Here is a 25,113-nt window from a genome sequence, read left to right as displayed (position 1 = left end):
AGAGGTTTCACAGTGCAGGAAGAGGAATAGACTTCACCAAAATTACCCAGCCGCTTCCTGAATAAACAAATACCAATAACATGCTCTGGGCCCAGCATAGACAATAAAATCCATTAGCTAAAATGTCCAGTTTTCAACAACAAAAAAATTATGACAAAGAAACAGGAAAACATGACCCATACACCAGAAAAAATAAAATTCTTCACAAATGCTTCCAAAAAATAGAAGAGGGAAGAACACTTCCTAACTCATTCCATGAAGCCTAGATGACCCTGATACCAAACCCAAAGATATCACCAAAAAAAAAAAAAAAACTACAAGTCAACATTTCCTATAAATGTGAATATAAAAATCCCCAGGAAAATACTCACAAGCCAAATCCATCAATGTGTCAAAAGAATTATACACTGTGATCAAATGAGGATTTATCCCAGGTATGCAACTTTGCAGTCATATCTGAAAATCAACTTATATAATGTTCCATATTAAAAAGCAAGTGAGAATAGTGCGGAGGACCACAGGGGAAGGGATGGAAAACTGAATGGGAAGAAATAGAGAGGGAGACAAATGGGGGAGACTCTGGATTCCAGAAACCAGACTGAGGGTTACAGAAGGGAAGGATATGGGGGATGGGGTTATTGGGGGATGGGTATTAAGGAAGGCACATGTGGTGAGGAGCACTGGGTGTTATGTACAACTAATGAATCACTGAACACTGTATCAAAAACTAATGATGTATTCTATGCTGGCTAATTGAACATGATAAAAAATATATTAAGAAAGTAACAAAAGTTCCAAAGTAATGTATTCTTAGGTGACTGTCCTATAGTCTGCCAAAAGCTTCATTCTTTTAAATCTATTGTCATTTATCATTCTAGTAAAATGTTATAAAATAAACAAGAAAGCAAAAAAAAAACACAGAAATCACATGATCATGTCAATAGTTGCAGAAAAATCACTTGACAATAGCAAAACACTTCCACAATAAAAAACACTCAGCAAACTAAGAATAGAAGGAAACTTCCCCAATGGGATAACGAGCATGTATGAAAAACCCACAGCCAACAGCATACTTTATGGTAAAAGACTAGATACCTTCCTTCCATGTGAAGAACAAGACAAGGATGCTTACTATGAGCCCTTCTATTCAACATTGTACTAGAATTGCTAGCCAGGGAAATTAGGCAAGAAAAAGAACTAAAACACATCTGTATGAGAAAGGAAAAAGTAAAAGTGTCTCTATTTGCCCATGACATGATCGTATATATAGAAAATACAACAAAATCCACTAAAAATCTATTAGAACTAATGAAGGAGTTCAGGGAGATTGCAAGATAGATCAATATACAAAACCAACTGTATTTCCATATACTGGCAATGAAAATTCCCAAATGGATATTGAATAAACAACCCCACTTATAACAGCATCCAAAAGAATAAAATACCTCAGGATTAATTTAGCCAAAGAAGTGAAAGGCCTATACACTGAAAACTAATTGACAAGAAGTTCCTGGAAGAAATACATATTTATGCTATAATCCTTAAAATACAGAGGCAACATTAGCACCAGATAAGGACCATTCCTTTCACATCTTAGCTCAACATCTTTCTAATTTTGTGACACTGGAAGTATCTTACCTCTCAATGCCTTAAAATCCTCTTGAGTAAATTGGGATCATTTATCATAATCAATTATCTCCTCCATGTGATAATTATGGTAATTACATATATCAGTATTTGTAAAGTGCAGAGAATAGTGCTTGGCACCTAGTAAGCCTTATAAAAGATTTTGTTGAATAAATAGCCAAACTATGGAGAGAACCTAGATGTCCATCAACAGATGAATGGATAAAGAAGATGTGAGATTATATATATATATATATATATATATATATATATATTCCAATATATATATTGGAATACTATGCAGCCATCAAAAGAAATGAAATCTTGCCATTTGCAACGACGTGGATGGAACTAGAGAGTATTATGCTTAGCAAAATAAGTCAATCAGAGAAAGACAATTATCATATGATCTCCCTGATATGAGGAAGTGGAGATGCAATGTGTGGGGTTTGGAGGAAAATAATAAATGAAACAAGATGGGATCAGGAGGGAGACAAACCATAAGAGACTCTTAATCACACAAAACAAACTGAGGGTTGCCAGGGGTAAGGGGGTAGGGAGAGGGTGGTTGGGTTATGGACACTGGGGAGGGTATTGTGCTATGGTGAGTGCTGTGAAGTGTTTAAGACTGATGATTCACAGACCTGTACCCCTGGGGAAAAAAATATATGTGTATAAAAAATAAAATTTAAAAAAAAAGAGAGACAAAAAAAGATTTTGTTGAATAAACAATTATATAAACATATATATCCACATAAATCATACCAGAATCTTTTCAACCTCACCTACTTATCCCAAACCTCACTTGGCAATCACTCCAACTCTAAGGGACAAGTTGCCCCAGATAAATGTAAGACCAAGTTGTAGGGACAAAGCATGACCTGAAAGGTTATGCCCGACAAGTAGGTACTCCTTGGATTAGTGCTTTTCTCAGAGCCAACTTCACATCCTTGTTTCTCAAGGTGTATATCAAAGGATTCAGGGAAGGGGTAACAATATTATTCAACACCTGAACCACAGAATCCAGCCAGGGGCTGGAGGCAGGCCAAAGATAAATGAGGACCACGGGTCCATAGAAGAGCAGGATGGAAGTCAGGTGGGCACTGCAGGTGGAGAAGGCTCTGCGCCGGCCTGCTGAGGAGCTGATTTTCAATATGGAGATAACAATGAGAGTATAAGAAGCGAAGACAAGAAGAAAACACAAGAGTGCCACAACACCTACATTGGTGAAGCTCACTGTCTGAGCTAGAGAGGTATCTGCACAGGCCAGGGGCAGCACCACCAGGATATCACAGAAGTAACTGTCCACCTCATTGTGGCCACAGTAGGGCAACTTAAAGATGAGGAATGTGAGGACAGATGCATGCAGACAGCCCCCCATCCAGGTGCCTAGTGTCACGACGGTGCACACCCTGGGGTTCATGATGACTGTGTATCTCAGGGGTTGGCAGATGGCTGCAAAATGGTCATAGGCCATCACGGTGTACAGGAAACACTCAGTGCAGCCTAGGAAGTGGTAGAAGAAGAGTTGGCAGGCACAGCGCTGGTAAGAGATGGTCCAGCTTTGCCCCATGAGGGAGAGCATCATTTGGGGGGAACTCATGGAAGGGAAAAAGACGTCAAACACAGATAGGTTTCCCAGGAAGAAATACATGGGGTGTGCAGAGTGGAGGAAGTGAGGATGGCCAGAAGAATGAGCAGGTTCCCCAGAAGAGTGAGCAGGTAGAAGGCCAGAAAGAAGACAAAGAGCACATTTTCCAGCCCTTTTGTGTAAGGGATTCCCATCAGGAGGAATATGGTTACAGGAGTGTGATTCCTCATCTCCATGCCTAGTCAGTCCTGAAAGAGCAAAGAATGGCCTTGCTGAGATGAACTTTTCCCCCAAAACTAATATCTTCAAAGAACTCACTGGAAACTGAGATTTCTGTTACTATAAAAGGGAGTCAATCCAAGTCTGTCACTAATCAATGCGTGACATGAGTTAAGTCTTTTGTTTATTTTTCCTGTTTCTTCAGAAGAAAAATAGAGATAACACTAGAGGCAGAATAGAATAGAGGGCTGAGAATATAGCTTACAGTGCCTATATCTGAGTTTAATCTACACCTTGCTCTGTGACTTTGGATAACTGAAAAGAAATCTCTGAATCTCTGTATCTGTATACATAGCATATATCTTACAATTCTTATGAGGACTAATACTTTAATGTATATGAAGTCCCTAATCTGATCCTACCCATCCTTGTTTAAAAAAAATCATTCCAGATCCTAATAGTCCGGTTTAATGAGTCTTTATTTCCACACATTCTATCTGTTCGTTTGACTTGCAGAAGTTCTGACATGACCTATGGCTGTCAATGACTTGCAAAACTGCCTTCTCCATCATCAGCCAGATAACTGAAAACAGAATTGTGTAGTGAAAACACAGTAAAACAGGATGGGAAAGATAATGGTTAATGTAGGGAAATGCAATAGACGGTTACCAATATTCACAACAACCATCTTCTTTCAATACAAAATTGAATCTCGGAGTAGCAGTTATATCTGCAATATGACAGAACATACACAATCACCGTTAAGGTTTTAAGGTTGAGCTTCATTAATCAGAGACTATCTTAAGAAAGTACCATGGAGTCAACTAAGGCGGTATTAGCCCAGTCTCAAATAGAGCCAGTTCCCACATTCCCACCTTCCTCTGGTGTGTACAACCCAACAGATGAGAAGAAGAAAGCACTCTAGGCAGAAAGCACTTACAGATCGGATTGAAGGGAAATGGCCAACTTGGGCTGAAAGCCAGGCTCCACATCCATCCTCTGTTTCCATTGCTTTTAGATGCTGTGGAACTCAAGAGCCAGGTTCTGGGGCCAGGAAAGCCAAACATTCCTCTTTCTCAGACTCATCCACTCAGGTCTGAAAATCTAGACCCAGTAGTTCTCTGTTCCCCGAGTGAAGGAACAGCATTCATACCCTGTAGAGAAAGTAAATGTCTTTGATATTCCTTTGGGACCCTCATCCCTGGTGAGTCCTGACTAGAAGATCTGTAGAGCAGAGGGAGCCATTAAAGTAGGGACTCCTTTCCTCCCTCCCTCCTTCTTTCTCCCCATTGCATCTACCTCATTAACTTCTTAGATGAAAATCCAATTAAGTAGCGGTATTTAGTTATATTCTGTTTTTAAATCTCTGATTAGCAGTAACTCTTGGGCATGTTTTTCCTCTGGCAGAGAACCCTCCACTGGGTTCAGAGATTGTGTTGCTCAGTGACCCTGGGCTTGGAAGACATAGGTTTGAAGAAGAGGCTATGGGTTAGCAAAGGAACCACTCAAAGAAAAGAGGCACCAAACCACTTGGCATTAAAACAAACACACCTACAACTGCTGTTTCTATATTTAGTTCTATAATGCTTCATTATTACTTCCTCAAGATCTCTAAGATTTATATGCTTACCAGACTTGCTTAGTTTAGAACACTTTAGAACTTAATTTCCATTAATTTTTTCCTTGCATTTATTTTTTTAAGATTTTCTTTGTTTGAGAGAGAGAGAGAGCATGAAGAGGCGGGGAGGGAAAGGGAGAAGCAGGTGTCGCACTGAGCAGGGAGCCTACACAGGGCTGGATCCCAGGATCCCTGGGATCATGACCTGAGCCAAAGGCAGACACAACTGACTGAGTCATCCAGACGCCCTCCATTATTTTTTTTCTTTTTAAAATCTATTTCTATTGATTTTATTTGTTTTTATTATATATAATAAATATATAATATTTAAGTAACTCCAAGAATTAATTATTTAAGGGGTTTATACATCTCATAATTATCATCACTATAACTCTTTAAAACAAACACATTAGGTTCCTTCTTTTTTAAAATTTTATTTAATTCAGTTACTTAACATATAATGTATTATTTGTTTTAGGAGTACAGGTCTGTGATTCATCAGTCTTATATATACTCAGTAATCATTACAACACATACCCTCCCCAATGTCCACCACCCAGGTACCCCATTCCTCCTTCCTCCTCCCCTCCAACGACCCTCAGTATGTTTCCTATAATTAAGAGTCTCTTATGGTTTGTCTCCCTCTTCATCTTGTTTCATTTTCTTCATCTGGTTTCATCTTGTTTCATTTTTTTCCTCTCTTCCCTTATGATCCTGTTTCGTTTCTTAAATTCTACATATCAGTGAGATCATATGATAATTGTCTTTCTTTGATTGACCTACTTCACTTAGCATAGTACCCTCTAGTCCAGCCACATTGTTGCAAATGGCAAGATTTCATTTCCTCCTTTTTTTTTTTAATTCAGTAGGCTCCACACCCAGCATGGAGCCCAAAGCTAGGCATGAACTCATGAACCCGTGATCAAGACTGGAGCTGATATCACAAGTCAGACACAACTGACTGATCCACCCAGGTGTCCCAAAATACACACATGTTAAGAAAAGATAAAGCTATAATGAGCCTCTGTGTATACCATCTCATTTTGATTTCCTAGAATTGTTTGTGACAAAATCTTAAGAGTCATTAAAGTAACAATTAACGAAATAGCCCAAGATTGTATCTTTATATTAAGTGTTTTTCCTATACTTCCTATATCATTAATTCATTCAACAAGTATCTGTTGAAGAAATTCATTTGTTGGGGCGCCTGGGTGGCTCAGTGGGTTAAAGCCTCTGCCTTTGGCTCAGATCATGATCCCAGGGTCCTGGGATCGAGCCCCGCATAGGGCTCTCTGCTCAGTGGGGAGCCTGCTTCCTCCTCTCTCTCTCTCTGCCTACTTGTGATCTCTGTCTGTCAAATAAATAAATAAAATCTTTAAAAAAAAAAAAAAGGAAGTTCATTTGTCACCCAGTCAGTCAGTTTCAAAAGACTACCATACATATGGTTTTTACATGGGTTTATGAATATATGATTTACACATTACATATGAATATCAGTATATAAATTTGTAAGGAGAAATAAAACACCATATTTACTGGAAAGCGTGTGTTAGTGGGTCAGCTTATTTATTTCCAAAGTAATAATAATCTACATTCAAAGCAAAATACTCTTTCAGGAGGGTTTTACTAAGTGTAAAACAGAGGGAACAGGATGATTATAACCAAGTGTTCTGCTACAGTAATTTGATGCACTTTTCTTTACCATATCAGCATACCTGTCAAGCAGGTCAAAATGTCCCTGTCAGATGTTCTTTCCTCCCCCCAGACACAAGAGATATACTATCCACTTGTTCAACATCTACTTCTTATTTTCCAGTTTTATCAAGATATAGTTTACCTATTATAAAATTCAACAATTGTAAGTGTACAGTTTAAATATTTTTATTAAATTTATACAGTTGTACAGACATTGTCAAAATTAAGAATACTTCCATCACCCCCAAAATTTCCCTGGGGCCAACATGCAATCAATTCCCACTTCTATTCCCCTCCCCAGGAAACCAACCACTAATTTGCTTTTTGTCTCTACACATCTGTCTTTTTTAGAACTTTCATATAAATGAAATGAAATAATAGGTAGCCTTTTGAAGTTGGCTGTTTTCATTAGCCTAATGTTGTCAAGCTTCATCTAGGATGTAACATGTAAAAATAATTTGTCCTTTTTATTGCCAAATAATATTCCAGAGTATGAAGATACCACATTTCCTTTATCATTTCACTAGATGATGGGCATTTAGGGTTTTCTCAGATTTTTTTAATTTAAATTCCAGTTAGTTAACATACAACATAATATCATTTGCAGGTGTACAATATGATTCAACACTTCCATACAAAACCTGGTGTTCACAACAAGTGCACTCCTGAATCCCCATCACCTATTTAACCCAGCCCTGGCCCACCTCCCCTCTGGTAACCATCAGTTTGTTCTCTAAAGTTACGAGTCTGTTTCTTGTTTTGCCTCTCTCTTTTCTTCCCCTATGATTGTTTCGTTTCTTAAATTCCACATATGAGTAAAATCATATAGTATTTATCTTTGTCTGACTGACTTATTTTGCTTAATAAAATACTCTCTAGCTCCATCCACGTCTTATATATAGACCACATCTTCTTCATCAATTTATCAGTCACTGGACATTTGGGCTCTTTCCATAATTTGGCTCTTGTTGATAAGGTTGCTCTGAACATCAGGGTACATGTATCCTTTTGAATTAGTATTTTTGTATTGTTTGGGTAAACGCCCGGTACTGCAATTGCGGATCATAGGATTGTGCTATTTTTAACTTTTTGAGGAACCTCCATACTGTTTTCCAGAGTGGCTGCAACAGTTCTCATTCCCACCAAATCTCACCTTTCTCAACATCCTCACCAACACCTATTGTTTCCTGTGTTGTTAATGTTCCCAGCTTTGATTATGAATAATATCTCTATGAAAATTCCCATACAAATCTTTTTGTGTATCCATTCCCTTTTCATCTATCCTCAAAGACTGTAAATTGTTTTTTGAGGTTTTGTTGAAATTCTCACAGTATCTTCTCTCTGATATTAGTGATAAGCCTCATAAAGTCTAAATGGTAGAATAATTTTGGTAGACATCCAATGTCACCACTCAAATGTTTATTCTTACAGCTTACTCTTTCAAAGAGAGCTCTTTTCCTGATTGTTTGGGTCAGCCTTGGGCAGAACTTTATACAAAGAGGTCACATATAAGGACTGTCTAATAAATTTCAGACATAAGTTCTTTCAAAAGAGCTTGAAGCCACAACAGCTTTTTGGAAGTTGAAGTACTTCACTGTGAACTATCAGCTATCGCTGTGATGAAATTTGGGGTCCTCTCTGCTTTCCTCTGTAGTTACTCACACCACAGCAACAGATGAAGAAAGGGACCTCCATGCCTCACTCACTTGCTAACTGTTGAGCTATTATGGTACCACATGCCATAGAAACTGACAATCCCGCTAACACCTAGGGTAGGATGCATTACCCAAGTCAATATGTAAGCAAAAGGGAAACATAAACTAAATTCTTTGAGAAAGATTCCAGAGACAGAACAAAGGGGGAACCAAATGCTTTCACTGGGAAAAAAAAAAAAATTAAGAAACATATTTGGCCACAGATCTGAGCCATATTTTTTTAAGGTTTATTTATTTATTTGAGAGAGAGAGAGCATGAGCTAGGAAAGGAAGAGGGGGAGAGGGAAAGAAGCAAGCAGACTCCCCACCAAATGGGAGCCAGACGTGGGGCTCGATCCCAGGACCCTAGGTTCATGACCTGAGCCAAAGGGAGATGCTTAACCAACTGAGCCACCTAGGTACCCCAAGCCATATTTCTTAATTTAGTAACTATATAACTTAATTATCAGTAATCAAGTTGCTATTTTTATGTACTCAAACACCTTTGCCATATTTCTTAATTTAGTAACTATATAACTTAATTATCAGTAATCAAGTTGCTATTTTTATGTACTCAAACACCTTTGTCTTCATCTCAATTGTTTCTGGACTTGGGAGGGAAATCAAGAGTGTTGCCCCCCGCCCAACATCAATAAGTAGATTACACCCCAGGTTGGCAATTGCAAAAGAAATGGATCAAATTGTGGGCAGCCCGGGGGATGGGGGATCAATGAGGGTATAAGATGAATTTGTGAAAACTTTTGGGTGACAGTGAACTGACTTAACACATCTCACACTGTGCGACTATACTGAGTGCATATAAAAGACTATGACTGTGGTGTCAAAAAATGAAAGGAGTCTCTAGTCCAGCCATTCAGAGACATCTATTCCTTCCATAGGTTTAAGTGAGCTGAATTTTCCCAAAGGTAAGGGAAATGGTTTTCTAGACTTGATTCAGAGACAGTAGTTGCTAGCTCTTTCATAGGTTTGAATACGGATAGAATTTCTCAGGTTTAGAACAGATCGCAGAAAGGACCTACTCTGCAAGAGAACTATGTGAGGTGAAATAGAGAGATGGAGAGATATTAGGTATAAATTTTTATCTCAGAAAGATTGCAGACTATTTGAGAAGATAAGCCATTCATTAAAATTGTTTCTTTTCCTTTTTAAAATAATGTTTATTTCAGTGAGGTTCCCTGTCAATGGAGACAAGTAACTCCTCAACTTGCTTTAAAATATTTTGAACAATATTCATCAGATTTAATTTTCTAAAGGGCCATTCCTTTCATTGAAAGGGCACCATTTCAATTTATTTCACAGTGCCAGCTGGGACGACTGGTAGTGTTCAAGTTCGTCAAATGTGGCATTACAGAAACAGAAACTGAATAATATATAGCAATATAGTTAATATCCCTAGTCTCTAGGGATGCTATGGGTTTCCTTTTTTGCTGAATTTTCTATCTTTCTTTATTCCTTGATCCTTGTACTTTCACCTAGACTTGAGCCTTCACAGTCTCTTCTTTTTTTATTCAAAGCCTTTATTCCAATCATGTATTGTTTGTTCCAAGTCTGTCTTGCCCAATATGTTTTGTCCTCTGTAAGGACAGAGATTGTATCTATCTAGCATACTATCCATCCTCTTTGGATAGCACTATATCAATATATAAATAGTAAACTGCCAATAAATATTTTATGTTACCCTGATGGCCGTCCTTCTGACTTAATTGTATTCTGGACTAGTCACTGATTGAAATATTAAATAGTAACTTAGGAATCATGTAACTACCAAAATGATGATGATCTAAGAACTCTTATAATTTGTATTTCTTACTGATAAGTGAACAATAAAGCAATAAGAACTATCTGCTCGTAGAAGAAATTGATCATTGTAGAATGGGATGTTTGGAGAAAGTATCACAGAAATGTTTGAGGATGAACAAGAACCCAAAATTTATGTGGTTCTCATAAAGGCAGAAAGAATTATAATGGACATTCTAAATCAGGAAAACCATATAAAGAAATATGTATGGCAGGGTATGTCTTTAGCAAATGAAATAATCCCAAATGAAGAATTATAATAAGAAAAAAAGTTTATATAAGTTGGACATATAACTGTGAGGGAGCACTTTTTTTTGACATTCGCTTCAAAAAGTAGAGCCTAATTTCCCACTGGAGGTGGGCTAAATGTACTGACTCACTTCTAACAGAAAGAAAATAAAAGCAGGAATGTTGTACATGATTTGGGAAAGTTTGTCATAAAAAGCTTTGCAGCTTCCTGTTCAGACTCTCTCTTGGATCAGTCACTTTGGTAGAAGCCAGTTGCCATGTTGCGAAGACATGTAGATGACTATATATAGAAGACGCCCAGGTACTGAGTGAGAGACTGTGGCCTTCTCCCAACAGCCATGAAATGAGCCATCTTGGAAGCATGTCCTTCAGCCCCAGTTGTACCTTCAGATGAGTGCAGCCCTACCCAAGTGTGTGCCTACAACCTCATTAGAGATCCCAAGTCAAGACCACACACTAAGTTACTCCAGGATCCGTGACCCTCAGGAACTGTATGAGACCATAAATGATTTTGTTTCAAACTGCTTAGTATCTGAGTAATTTGTTGTACTATAATACAAATGGAAACAATACACAGATAGTGCCATGGATTCAGGAACATTCAAATAAAGTAAATAAGGTGGTCCTGGACAAATAAAGTAGAGATATTAGCAACTGTTAGAGTAAATCAGCTAGTTTTATATAAATACTTGATTTCCATCATAGACAGGTAGATGTTGCTCCCACAAATACTTCTTCCCTTTTACTCTTTGCATAAGTAATTTAGTGGACACTCTGTTCTGATCCCATCTGACACTAGTCAGATACACAGTTTTAAGTTAATCAGGCCGTGACCAACTGAATGGATATTACAATGGGGTGGAAAGGAGTTGAGGTTCTTATTTTCCCATCATTGTTTATTTCTACTTATATCACCCATAGCACTTTCCTCATTATGTCCAATGTCTCACTGTTTGTCTCTCCTGCAGTTACTTAACGTCCTTGTGCCTTCATTTTTTCACATATAATTGAAGAGAGTAAATGTACCCACCTAATAGAGATGCTGCTCAGATTACATTAGTTAATATGTGCAAAATATTACATGTTAATGTGAAAAATATTAGAACCGTAAATGGTATATAAAAAGTAAGATATAAGGGTTAGCTTGATTATACAGAATTTATGATTTTTCACTGCTTCTTATAAGGCAGTGAAGGTTTAGTTCCAGATTCAGACTCCTTTGTGACAATACTTCTCTGACTTCACTTCTTTGTGTCAATACTTATCTGAGGAAGATAGGTTTCTTCATCTTTAAAAGAAGGATATCACAGTATTTACCTCTTGGGATTTTGTGAGTTAACTTAGTCAATACATGGAAAGCGCTTAGAACACCATCATACACATGGTAAGATTTTTCAATGGTAGCTTACTGTTCTAGATGTTTGAATGGATGACTGAACAGATAGGTAATTGGCCTGAAATTCATTTGATTAAATGTTAAAATTTAAGTGTTGAAAGATTTAAAAATAAATAGTAAATATTGTTACTGGGTCAATTTCAATTAATTACAGATATATTTTCAAGAAACAAAAAGTATCTATAGTGTATAGAGAATTCTAGCTCAAAAAGCCTCTCCTCTAAAATTTACAGGAATCCACTCTTTTATCTTATAAGAATGGATTAATGGCCAACTTCTCACTTGAGATATAATGAGTAAATTCCAATGCCAGACATCTCTGAAGGCCAAAGGAATAAAGCTCCAAATGGAATTATTGTCTAATGGGAGCATATCATTAAAGCCAAAGTTATAAATTAAGTTTAAACCTAAATTTACCAAATGGTACAATCCTGCTTTTAAGTTTTATAGCATGTCAACCATGAAACTTAGCTTTGTTGAATGGCCAGAGACAGACCGTAATAGAATAGAGTAAGGCATACATTTTGGAAGGAAGGATGGGAAGAAGAGGGAGAGAAGGAAGGAAGGAAGATAGGCCATGGCTTCTAGAAACTTGAAGATTTGTGGTAATTGATCAAACCAGAGTTCCAACAAGTACAGCCTGTGTGAGGCAGAAAAAGTACATTGTTTTGGCAAATTAAAAAGAGATAAGGCTGTGTTAATCTGGAAAGTTTCCATGTAGGATTAAATCAGTGGCTCAGGGGACCCCTACCACGTGACTGTCAGGACTCCTAAGGAACTGGTAGTAACTTTGCCCAGTTCACTATTTGGCCACAATCTCATTCTAAGAGTAGTGGATCAGAAGCAACTTCACAAAGAATTTTGGAGAGGAATTGCCCCTATACCTTATGCCCCCGAAATGTGGACCATTTGAGTGAATACTTTTCTCAAAGCCAATTTCACATCCTTGTTTCTTAAGGTGTAAATCAAAGGGTTGAGAGAAGGAGTGACAATATTATTCAACACCTGAATAATAGAATCTAGCCAGGGGCTGGACGCAGGCCTGAGATAGATGAGCATCACCGGCCCGTAGAACAAGAAGATTGAAATCAGGTGGGCACTGCAGGTTGAAAAAGCTCGGCGCCTGCCTTCAGAGGTGCTGATTTTCAATATGGAAAGGACGATGTGACCATAGGAAGTAAGGATAAGGAAAAAACATGTAAGAGTCACAACATCCACGTTAGTAAAACTCACCATCTGAGCTAGAGAGGTGTCTGCACAGGCCAGGGGCAGCACCACCGGGATATCACAGAAGAAATTGTTCACCTCATTGGGGCCACAGTAGGGTAACTTGAAGACCAGAAATGTGAGGATACTTCCATGTAGACAGCCACCCAGCCAAGTGCCCAACATCAAGCCAGTGCACACCCTAGGATTCATGATGATGGTGTATCGCAAAGGGTGACAAATAGCCATGAAACGGTCATAGGCCATCACGGTGTACAGGAAACACTCAGTGCCCCCCAGGAAGTGGTAGAAGAAGAGTTGGCAGGCACAGCCCTGGTAAGAGATGGTCCGGCTTTGCCCCATGAGGTAGAGCATCATTTTGGGGGAACTCACGGAAGGGAAAAAGATGTCAAACACAGACAGGTTTCCCAGGAAGAAATACATGGGGGTGTGCAGGGTGGAGGAGACCAGAATAGTGAGGAAAATGAGCAGATTTCCCAGCAAAGTGAAGAGATAGAAGGCCAAAAATAAGACAAAAAGCATGTTTTCCAACCCTTCAGTATTGGGAATTCCCAATAAGGTGAACTCTGTCACAGAAGTGTAGTTCCACATGTCCGCACACTGGGGCATCCTGGAGAAGTAAAGCAATAGTTGTGACAGATCACAAATGACTGTGAAAGTACCTTCTGAGTAGAATTATTTCTGAGGCAAGGGCTACAAGCAACAGGGGTCCAAAAAAGGAAAAGGAGACCAACACTAATCTGGCCCTGAAGCTAAGTCATGTGTCACCTCCAGCCTGTTTTTTCATGTGTTAAATTAAATCACGGAGTAATATATCTTTATAGTTGGCAAACCTCTTGCAGGAATCAACTCTTATTATCAATTTTATAATAGTTTCTCCCAATCTGATTTATCATCACACAAACTGGTGCATTTCAGAGTCATCTTCTCCAAGGAAAATTTGTCATCAGGTAGCCGTCCTATTTTAATACCAGCCAAGTTGTAATCAGTTGGTGGTAAATAGGCCCTACTTATTTTTAACTTCAACAATACTCTTTCCATTCTCCAGTGTTTATATTCAAGAAGAAAACTAGAACATTCATATTTATAAGCTATCCACACACTAGAAATGTATCTTTCTGAAGCTAGACTTTATTTATTTACTACAGAGCTCACAAATCTAAATTTCAATAACATTACTATCATTAGCTTTATTAATGTCATCAGATAAACCTAAAAAAAAACCCTTGATTATATTTTCAGAAGGACAATAGCTCCTTCTGTTCATTTGTATCCAATTTTATGTTAGCCTTCCATATTTGTCATTGGATATAACTGATTTCCCTCTGTGATCAATATTTGTTCATAGGAAATCATCTGATAAATATATTCATACCAGCTTATAAATTGCTGATCTGTTACTATCTCCTGCATTATCTCCATTTTAACAAGGATAAAGTCTCATGGAGAAAAATCTCAATAAGTAGAATTTCTAGCAAGAATAAGGAAGTAGAGAAAATAAGAGCTCAGCAGACCATTCTTGAAATCAATCTATAGAGCCACACCCCTATATAAAGCTTGTCTTGCTCAAAGTGTTTGAAAAGATTATGATCCCAGCAAAGATAGACAGGAAGACAAAAAGACTCTTTTTCAGCCCAAAATGCAGTTTAAATATTGAGTTTAAGCCATGACAAGTGATTTAAGCTCAAAAACATTCATTTTTTATCAACTTGCTAGAAATATAAAGATGAATAAAATGAAGTATTCTTCTTGTAAAATCTTACTTGAGAGGTACATAAAATTGGTTTATAAACCTGACCCTATCTCTACCTTTCACTAACACTGGGGCCATAATACTTAATATCTCTGGGCCTCATACCCTGCAAAAGAGTAATGGGTCATAATACTGTCTGCCTCATAAGATCTTTGTGAGGATTGAATGAGATAATGAACATGATATGGTTACCTCGGTGCTTGGCACTTTGTAGTAAATGTTCGATATTAGTTGAACAACCAACCTTATGCATGTAAGACACAACCAACCTTATGCATGTAAGACTGTGATAGAATGGGTGATAGTATGGTAATGACAAAAGCAGATGTGATGGAGATATAATTAGGAATGTATTTGAAAAATATCTGTGAGATTTGAAAAAGCAGACAAAGCATAAACAAGGTCAACTGATCTTGGAACAAGGAGCAAAGGCAATACAATGGAGAAAATATGGTCTTCTTAACAAATGTATCTGAAACAACAGGGCATCCATAGGCAAACAGATAAATCTAAACACAAACTTTACACCCTTCACAAATGAATCACAGAGATAAATGTGAAATACAAAAGTATATATAAGATTCCTAGAAGATAACATAGAAGAAAATCTAGAAGACCTTGGGTATGGCAATGACCTTTTAGATATAGCACCAAAAGCACCATCCATTAAGGAAAAAGTTGATAAGATGAACTTCATCATAATTTTCAAAAATTCTGCTTTGCAAAAGACAGTCAAGAGAATGAGAGGACAAGCCACAGACTGGGAGAAAATATTTTACAAAAGATATATCTGATAGAGGACCATTATCCGAATTGTACAAAGAACCCTTAAAACTCAATAATAAGAAAACAAACAACCCAATTAAAAATTGGGCCAAAGTCCTTAATAGACACCTTACCAAAGAAGATGTACAGATGTCAAATAAGCATATGAAAAGATGTTTTACATCATGTGTCCACCAGGGAAATGCAAATTAAAACAATAATGAAATATTGCTACAAACTTAATAGAATCAGCCAGAATCCAGAACACTGGCAGCACCAGATACTGGTGAGACTGTGAAGCAGTGGGATCTCTCACTCATTTCTGGTGGGCATGTAAAATGGTACAGCTGCTTTGGAAGACAGTTTGATGGTTTTTCACAAAACTAAACATAATCTTACCATACAATCCAGCAGTCATGCTCCTTGGTATTTACTCAAAGGAGTTGAAAACTTACATCTACACAAAACCCTACACATGGATATTTATAGAAGCTTTAATCATAATTGTCAAAACTTGGAAACAACTAAGACGTCCTTCAGTAGGGGCATGAGTTAATAAACTATGGTACATCCAGAAGTGGAATATTATTCACCACTAGAAAGAAATGAGCTATCAAGCCTTGCAAAGATAGGGGGGAAACTTAAATGCATATTACTAAGTGAAGGAATCCAATCTGAAAAGGCTACATACTGTGTAATTCCAACTTTATGACATTCTGGAGACAGTAAAGAAACTAGTGGTTGCCCGGGGTTTAAGGGCAAGGGTAGGATTAATAAGAAGAGTATGGATTTTTAGGGCAGTGAAAACACTCTGTGTGATACTAAAATGGTGGACATATGTCATTATATATTTTCCAAACCCATAGAATGTACAACACCGAAGGTGGGCCCTAATATAAACTATGGACTTTGAAAAATTATAATGTGTTGATACAGGTTCATCATTTAACAAAGTACCACCTGGTGGGGAATGTTTGATAATGGGACAGGCCGTACATATGCCAGTGACTGCGGTATATGGGAAATCTCTGTTTTCTGTTCTTTTGTGCTGGGAACCTAAAATTCCTCTATAAAAAAAATAAGTCTTTCCTTGAGAAAAAGGAGAGAAAGACACTCAGGTTAGGAAAATGTTATTTTCATTAGATCCACAAGAGAGTATTAAGTAAATAATACCGGCAGAATTAAAAGATCTCCTTGTTGACTAGAAGTGCATAAACTCTCCCTTTAATCTGAACCTTTCTGTTTCTAGATCAACAACAGAATTCACAAAGGTCCGCCCCAGGAAAAAGTATAAATTTCACAAATTACCTTAGATCCACTTTTGAAATATTTCTCAGTCCTCCCCTGCTGTCCGCACTCAATGACTCATCTCCATCCAAACTTATTTTCAAGAAAGAATGTAACATCAGTCCAAAAAAAAAAGATTTTCTAAGACCACGTGTTGCATAATCATAAAGTCATTTGGAAAAGGACTAAATTTCCATCACAGAAGATTTTCAAGCAGAATGTATAGGCTCTTGGGGAAATGAAGGAATTAATTCTCCTGCAAAGGAAGGTAGACAACATGTTTTCCTCCAACTGGAAATTCTAAAACTTAATATTATTAGCTTTTTATAAATTTCGTGTTTCACTATCACCACATTCACTGAAATTTGCCTTTTATGCCTTCATCTTCAATGAAGGAATGAAAATATGCCCCTGTTATAGGAAATTCTCTTATTGATAAGAAGAGTGAATTGATATTGATAAGATGTCAAGAGTAGGTATAATTTCCAATTTTTGTACCATCTGCAAAATAGATTCACAAAGAATCCATCCCCTTCAATATCACCACCTACTCCTACAAACCACTTTCCTGCCACACAAGCACACTTTAATCTGACTTCACCCCTTCATTTCTTTCTGAGGGCAGACTTACTATGGGTCACTGAACTCAGCCACATCTAAGAATTTTCCTAAGTTCCAGGATTCTCCTTCTTCAGTTGGTTGAGGAGGGGAAATGAGCAGGACAAATACAGAGTGGAAATAGGACCGAGAGAGAGACAAGAATCGTATAAGCAGAACAAAAGTTAAAGAGAAGCAGGCAAAGTTTTAAAGACACATACCAGCTAATGAAAAACACATCTAACATGGTAGAGAGATTTTTCTAGTTTCTAGGCAAGAAGAATGTGTTCGTAAGGCTAAAACCCTATTTTGGTGTAGGATGCCACACACAGAGCCAAGGTTTTGCACTCTCTGCTCTCAAACCTAAGACACATAGATTCCACACTCAGCCCTGCTGTGTAGTCTGACCCTGAAATTCAGGATTTATGTTTTCAAGCTGGAGAGTTTCTTTTGAGACATATCCCCAGTGGCCCAATAATCAGACTTACAGAGCATGAATGAGCAAAGGGAATAATTAGAGAACTTTCTCTCCTTCCTCATACCCCTCTTCCATTATTTACCTCATTGTTTCATAATGACATATACTCATCATAAAAGTAGCATTGCAACTTTATATGCTTTTTGGTAAATATCCAATAAAGCAAGAAAATAAACCGCAGTTCCTCTGCCTTACCATTACCAATGTTAACAGTATGGTGTTTTCTTTCCAATCACTGAACCACATGGTTATGGTATATTTTGAACTACATACAATCATACCACATATGTAGTTTTGCATGTCTCCCTTTTAATTTCAATTTTTAAATTAACAGGTTTCCTTATATTTCCCAAAATAAATTAAGCAGGTAGGTAGATAAATAGATAAGTATATATATAAAGTGCACTGTAATAAACCTCTTAGCTCATACAGTTATCCATATTTGAGAACTTATTAAAAATAAACTAACCTATGGGGTGCTGGGGTGGCTCAGGAGGTTAAGTGAATGACTCTTGGTTTCAGCTCAGAACATGGTCGCAGGGTCGTGGGGTCAAACCCCATGTCAGGCTCCTCAGTGTGGAGTCTGCCTGGGATTCTCTGCCTCCTTCTCCTTCTGCTCGTACCCCTGCTCACTAGCTCTCTCTCTCTCTGGTTAAATAGATAAAATCTTTAGAAAAAAAATAAGCTGACCTAAATAGAAATGCCATAAGAATTAGTGAATATTGTTTTTTTAAAGATTATTGGCAAATTACTTACTTTGTTGGCAGCAGTGCTTATGAGGGCCAATTTTACCAGTATTATGTAATAACATATTTAAAAGTTGCAGTTTTTATCATAAGCAATTGACAACCAACTATTTTTAGATATTAATTTTTGGTAACTCTTAAGGCTAAACATGTTTACAAATGTCTATTTATTATTTTTCCTTATAGCAGCTAAAACAATGTGTCGATGTTGGATTAGACTAACAGAGAAATGGAATAGAAGAGAAAACATAAAAACATTTTCCCTGAATATACGGATAATTGACTTTAAGTCAAAGCTGATATGGAAGATCATGGAGAAATTTTTTTTTTTTCAATAAATGATGCTTGGGCAACTCAGTCAATAAGGAAAAGATACATTTAATCTCTTGCCACATACCCTCTACAAAATAAATTCCAGGATTTTCTAAATTCTAATCTGTAAGACAAACAATACAGCTTTGTAAGTTAAACTGAGAAAAGTATTTCTGACCCTGATATAGAAACTAGTAACAATAAAGTAAACATTGATAATTTTGGTTGCTTTCAAACTGAGAACAACATTAAAAGAATGGAAAGGAAAATCAAAAAGAAAAAGTAAAAATCAGAGGTGTTATTTATAGTACATATTACTAATAATGACTCATATCACAATATGTAAAGAACTCCAATAGTGTATATTTTATTTTATTATTTTTTTATTTTTAGTATGTATATTTTAAAAACAAGCAATTCAATATGAAAGCAGGCAAATGACTTGACCAGTCTTCACCAAAGAAAAATAGAAATAGTCGAGGAACAATAACAAAAAAATCTGCTCCATCTCTTGAAGAAATAGGGAAATGAAAATTTATATTGCAATAAAATTTGCTTAAATATCAAAATCATCAATTACTAGAACTTTCACATTGTTGAGGGGACCATAAATTTATAGAACCACTTCAGAAAATAGTTAATCGTTTTTGTATAAGGTGGGAGATATTTCCCTCATAAGACAGAAATTTCTTTGTAGAAACCCATGCACATGTGGATCAAAATAATGTATGCATATTCAAGGCAGAATTTTTGCCATAGCTAAAATTTGAACACACAAATGTCTACCAAGAACATGCTTTGCAATGTAATAATACACATCAATATAAAGAATGAATTTATAACTATGATGTAGTTATAATGTAAAGCACAATTTTAAATAATAGAAACTAGAAATTAAGTAGTAGCACATGATCCCACAAATATAAATTCTAAAAAGACAAAGTTTAGCAATTGTTTAGTAGTAACTTCAAAATTAATAAGAAATCAGAATTACAGTAGAAGTCATGATAGTTGAATGGGAGAGGACTGACTTCAAGGAAGGGATATGTGAGGGCTTCAAGATTGTGAGCAACATTTAATTTCTTAATTTGTGTGGTGGTGACATTGTTTGCTTTATAATGAACTTTAACTGTACATTTGTGCTTATGAGCTTTTACCTAGGTAAGTTATATTTCACAACACAAGCAAATGACTAAGCTAGAAATTAAATAAAATTTTATAAAAGTTTAAACAAATTAAAAATTAAAACAGTTAAATTATCTGTTTTCTATTCTGGCCTATGATATGATAACAGGGACTGGATTTATTCTCCTGCCATAAATATAAAACTAGAGCAAAAAGTATAAAAACAGGTATTTTCAGCTATGAGACAATAGGCAGAACAAGACTGTAACCCCATACAGAAGAAAAACAAATGGCGTGAATACTTCTGCTGCGAGGCACATTCTAGACTGTGATAGGTGAAGAAGATACGCCAATTGTCTTTCAGAAAATTGAATAAATAAGAAACTTTCCTACACATCCTATAACCCCAACATTACCTTGATACAAAAAACTAGTGAAAGACATTGCAAGAATAAAGCTATTGATTAATATCCTTTATAAACACAAAAACAAAAATTCTTAACAAATTTTATCAAATCAAGTCCTTGATATTTGAAAAATAACTATACATCATGATCAAGTGAGGTTGATTCCAGGAAGGTAGGTTTGGTCTGACATTTAAAACTCAAGCTATATAATTTATCATATTAATAAACTAAATGATCATCGCAATAGATGCAGAAAATGCATTTGACAAATTCCCAAATGCATCCCTGATAAACACAGTAGCAATTAAGAATATAAGGAATCATTCTCAACTTATTAAAGAGAAAAACAAAACCAAAAACACTACAAAAAACACACCTACCTTCATACTTCATGTTAAAAATACACAACATTTTCTGCCTAAAATCAGGAGCAAAGGTGAGGACAATTAGGCAAGAAAGAGAAATAAAAGACATCCAGATTATAAAGAAGAAGTAGACTGTCTACATGTGTAGACAAAATGATCATCTATATATAAAATCTGGTGAAATATCTAAAAAAGCTACAAGAACAAATAAATGAGTGTAGCCAAGTTGTAGAACATAACCATTTTACAAAATCAACTGTATTTCTATTTATTAGCAATGAATAATCAGAAATTAAAAATGCTAAAACTACCATTTAAAATAGCATCAAAATAGAAGATAGTGATAAATCTGACAAAAGATGTGCTGGAAACCTGAACATGGAAATGATACAACATTATTGAGAGAAAGGAAAGAGACTCAGTATTCATGGTAAGATATTGTTAAGGGGCCAATTCTCTCAAATTGATCTATAGATTCAGTGCAGTTCTTTTTTTTATGATTTTATTTATTTATTTGACAGAAAGAAACGCAATAAGAGAGGGAACACAAGCAGGGGGAGTGGGAGAGGGAGAAGTAGGTTTCCTGCTGAATAGGGAGCCTGATGATGGGCTGGATTCCAGGACCCTGGGATCATGATCTGAGCTGAAGGCATATGTGTAGGGACTAAGCCATCCAGGCGCCCCTGGTTCCTTCCTTCCTTTCTTTTATTTTTTAAAGATTTTATTTATTAAAGAGAGGAAAAAACATGAATGGGGGGCGGCTGAGGGAGAGGGAGAAGCAGGATTCCTGCTGAGCAGAGAGCCTGATGCGGGGCTTGAAACCAGTACCCCAAGATCGTGACCTGAGTTGAAGGCAGATGCTTAACCAACTGAGCCACCCCGGTGCCCCTAGATCAAGTTTTCTTTGTTTCACAAAGCCCTTTTCCTGCTAATTAAGACATACATTAGTTCTAGTAGGAAAGTGTATTTTCCCTTTCTTTAGTTATATTAATTCAAGCTTTAAAAAATCAACTTTCACAGAAAATCTGAATGTGTTCTAAGAAGGTACAAAGGCAGAAGTCCCTGAGAAAAAAGAAAATCTTTGAATCAGACAAGTGAGGTGGCATCCATACTTGAAAAACTTAGTCTGCCAAGCCCTGGAGGGGGAAAGTTTAATTAGTAAGATGTTTATCTTAGGAGATGAATACTCAGGTGGTCCCTGGGGTAAAGAAGTTCCAGAGCTCCTGTTCATACTGGCCATAATCACCAGAAAGTAAAAGATTCATCAAGGAGACTATGAACCTCACCAGAGAACTGTCCCTTTGATATGAAAGCCCTTATTTTCTACCTTTGAATTTCAGGAAGAAATCAGAGGAAAGAACAAAACAAAACAAAACATAACTATATCCTCCCAAGACAAGGCATTTTCTAACCCAGAGTGTCATGATTACTTACTTAGAAATAAATAAATTAATAAATAATAATAATAAATTAATTTTTTGCTAAATAAAATGTTTTCTGGAATGTTGGCCTGTCATATATAAAACCGAGCTAAACAAGGCATTTGGAAAACATTCTGAGTATTTATCATCATGGAGAAGCATGATCCTCATCCAGGAAGAATCAAGGGTCAAGGCAATATCTCCTGAGGTGTCAAATCCATTTTAAAGTCTGTTATTTAAAATGTTTGTTTTGGTGGCTCAGTCATTAAGCATCTGTCTTCACCTCAGGTCATAATCCCAGGGTCCTGGGTTCGAGCCCAGTATTGGGCTCCCTGCTCAGCAGGAAGTCTGCTTCTCCCTCTCCCACACCCTTTGCTTCTGTTCCCTCTCTCACGGTGTCTCTCTCTGACAAATAAATAAATAAATAAATAAACAAACAGCATGGTACTGCATAAAAACAGACACCATAGACCAGTGGAACAGAGTAGAGAGCCCAGATATGGACCCTCAACTCTATGGTCAAATAATCTTCAAAGCAGGAAAAAATATACAGTGGAAAAAAGACAGTCTCTTCAGTCAATGGTGCTGGGAAAATTGGACAGCTATATGTAGAAGAATGAATTTCGACCATTCCCTTACACCGTACACAAAGATAAATTTGAAATGGATAAAAGACCTGAACGTGAGCCAGGAATCCATCAGAATCATAGAGGAGAACATAGGCAGTAACCTCTTCATATCAGCCACAGCAACTTCTTTCAAGATATGTCTCCAAAAGCAAAGGAAACAAAAACGAAAATGAACTTTTCGGACTTCATCAAGATCCAAAGCTTCTGCACAGCAAAGGAAACCATCAACAAAACAAAGAGGCAACCCACGGAATGAGAGAAGATATTTGCAAATGACAGTACAGACAAAAGGCTGATATCCAGGAACTATAAAGAACTCCTCAAACTCAACACACACAAAACAGATAATCATGTCAAAAAATGGGCAGAAGACATGAACAGACACTTCTCCAAAGAAGACATACAAATGGCTAACAGACATGAAAAAATGTTCATCATCACTAGCCATCAGGGAGATTCAAATCAAAACCACATTGAGATATCACCTTACACCAGTTAGAATGGCCAAAATTAACAAGACAGGAAACAACATGTGTTGGAGAGGATGTGGAGAAGGGAACCCTCTTACACAGTTAGTGGGAATGCAAGTTGGTGCAGCCTCTTTGGAACAGTGTGGAGATTCCTCAAGAAATTAAAAATAGAGCTACCCTATGACCCTGCAATTGCACTACTGGGTATTTACCCCAAAGATACAGATGTAGTGAAAAGAAGGGCCATCTGGACCCCCATGTTCATAGCAGCAATGGCCACGGTCGCCAAACTGTGGAAAGAACCAAGATGCCCATCAACGGACAAATGGATAAGGAAGATGTGGTCCATATACACTATGGAGTATTATGCCTCCATCAGAAAGGATGAATATCCAACTTTTGTAGCAACATGGACGGAACTGCAAGAGATTATGCTGAGTGAAATAAGTCAAGCAGAGAGAGTCAAGTATCATATGGTTTCACTTATTTGTGGTGCATAAGAACTAACATGGAGGACATGGGGAGATGGAGAGGAGAAGGGAGTTGGGGGAAATTGGAAGGGGAGATGAACCATGAGAGACTATGGACTCTGAAAAACAATCTGAGAATTTTGAAGGTGTGGGGGGTGAGAAGTTGGGCCAGCCTGGTGGTGGGTATTGTGGAGGCACGTATTGCATGGAGTACTGGGTGTGGTGCATAAACAATGAATTCTAGTACACTGAACAGTAATTTAAAAAATAAATGTAAAAAAATAAATAAATAAAATCTTTTTTTAAAAAAAAAAATAAAATGTTTGTTTCTATTGCTTGTTCTTCCTGTGGTTTTGTCTCTCAAGAAGAACAAGCATCTTACTTGTCAAAGACTGAGAGTTTCTTTAAATTTTGAATTTTACCTTATGACCCAAACTTCATTGTAAAATTGGTAAGTAGCAAAAATTGGCAAAACCTCAGCACTTTTCATTGATGAGAATTCATCATTTTACTTTTCTTCTTCTTCAGCTTTGGCTTATACTGCTTAGTCATGGCTGCAGGATGAGCTTTACATGGTTTTATGAAACACTCAAATTTCTATAAAATCACAGTGAATAGAGTGCTTTCTTGATAAAACGTAACATTTACAACTCTGAGCTGAAACAACAGAAAAAGTCTGTTTTTATCAGATACACCAGAATGGAGACTTGTCGCTGCCATGACTCTATATGGCAGAAGAATCTTAGAAATTGGTAAAGAAATGCTCTTTTTCTATCAGAGAGTTCCAAATGTTGAACCAGATTCCTCTTCATTTCTTCATCCCTCTTTATGTGTTTTCTCATTCAATGTATATTTTCAAGGACCTTCAGATCACTCAAAAGAAAGAGAGAAAGAGAAAGGAGAGAGGGAGGGAAGAAGGAAGGAAACTGCTGTCTGAGCCCTGGAATAATGAAATCCTAGAAAACATAAACATTATTTAAGACTACATATTTTCCCTTTATTTTTAAAAGAACATTGGTGTCTGTTTTATAGCAAATATAAATATTCTGTCTTGGAACTCAAAACCCAAGCATGCCGTTTGGACTTCTTTACTAATTAATCAAATGTAATGCTTCATGGCCCCTCAAAATACATTCTGACATGATCTGATGATAC

At 36.9% G+C, this 25,113-nt stretch overlaps 2 protein-coding genes across 2 annotated transcripts; both read right to left on the bottom strand.

Moving 5' to 3' along the window:
* Nucleotides 1–2,515: 2,515 nt before the first annotated feature.
* Nucleotides 2,516–3,453, bottom strand: LOC116874330 (putative olfactory receptor 10D4). The gene is given in 2 exon segments (XM_032868996.1): nucleotides 2,516–3,285; nucleotides 3,288–3,453. Coding segments are annotated over 2 exon segments (936 nt in total).
* Nucleotides 3,454–12,791: 9,338 nt separating this feature from the next.
* On the bottom strand, nucleotides 12,792–13,724 carry LOC116874329 (putative olfactory receptor 10D3). Its single transcript, XM_032868995.1, has one exon. The coding sequence runs from the start codon at nucleotides 13,722–13,724 to the stop codon at nucleotides 12,792–12,794; it is 933 nt and encodes a 310-aa protein (XP_032724886.1).
* Between the last annotated feature and the right edge of the window lie 11,389 nt (nucleotides 13,725–25,113).

Source organism: Lontra canadensis, unplaced genomic scaffold, assembly GCF_010015895.1.
Source record: "Lontra canadensis isolate GAN:19392208 unplaced genomic scaffold, GSC_riverotter_1.0 scaffold36, whole genome shotgun sequence".
Classification (NCBI taxonomy): Eukaryota; Metazoa; Chordata; class Mammalia; order Carnivora; family Mustelidae; genus Lontra; species Lontra canadensis.
The sequence above is the reverse complement of the archived record's forward strand: the minus strand, read 5'-3'. Positions and strand labels throughout refer to the sequence as shown.

Excerpts from the sequence above, each read along its gene's own strand:
- LOC116874329 (XM_032868995.1), bottom strand. The coding sequence starts at position 13,724 with ATGTGGAACTACACTTCTGTGACAGAGTTCACCTTATTGGGAATTCCC.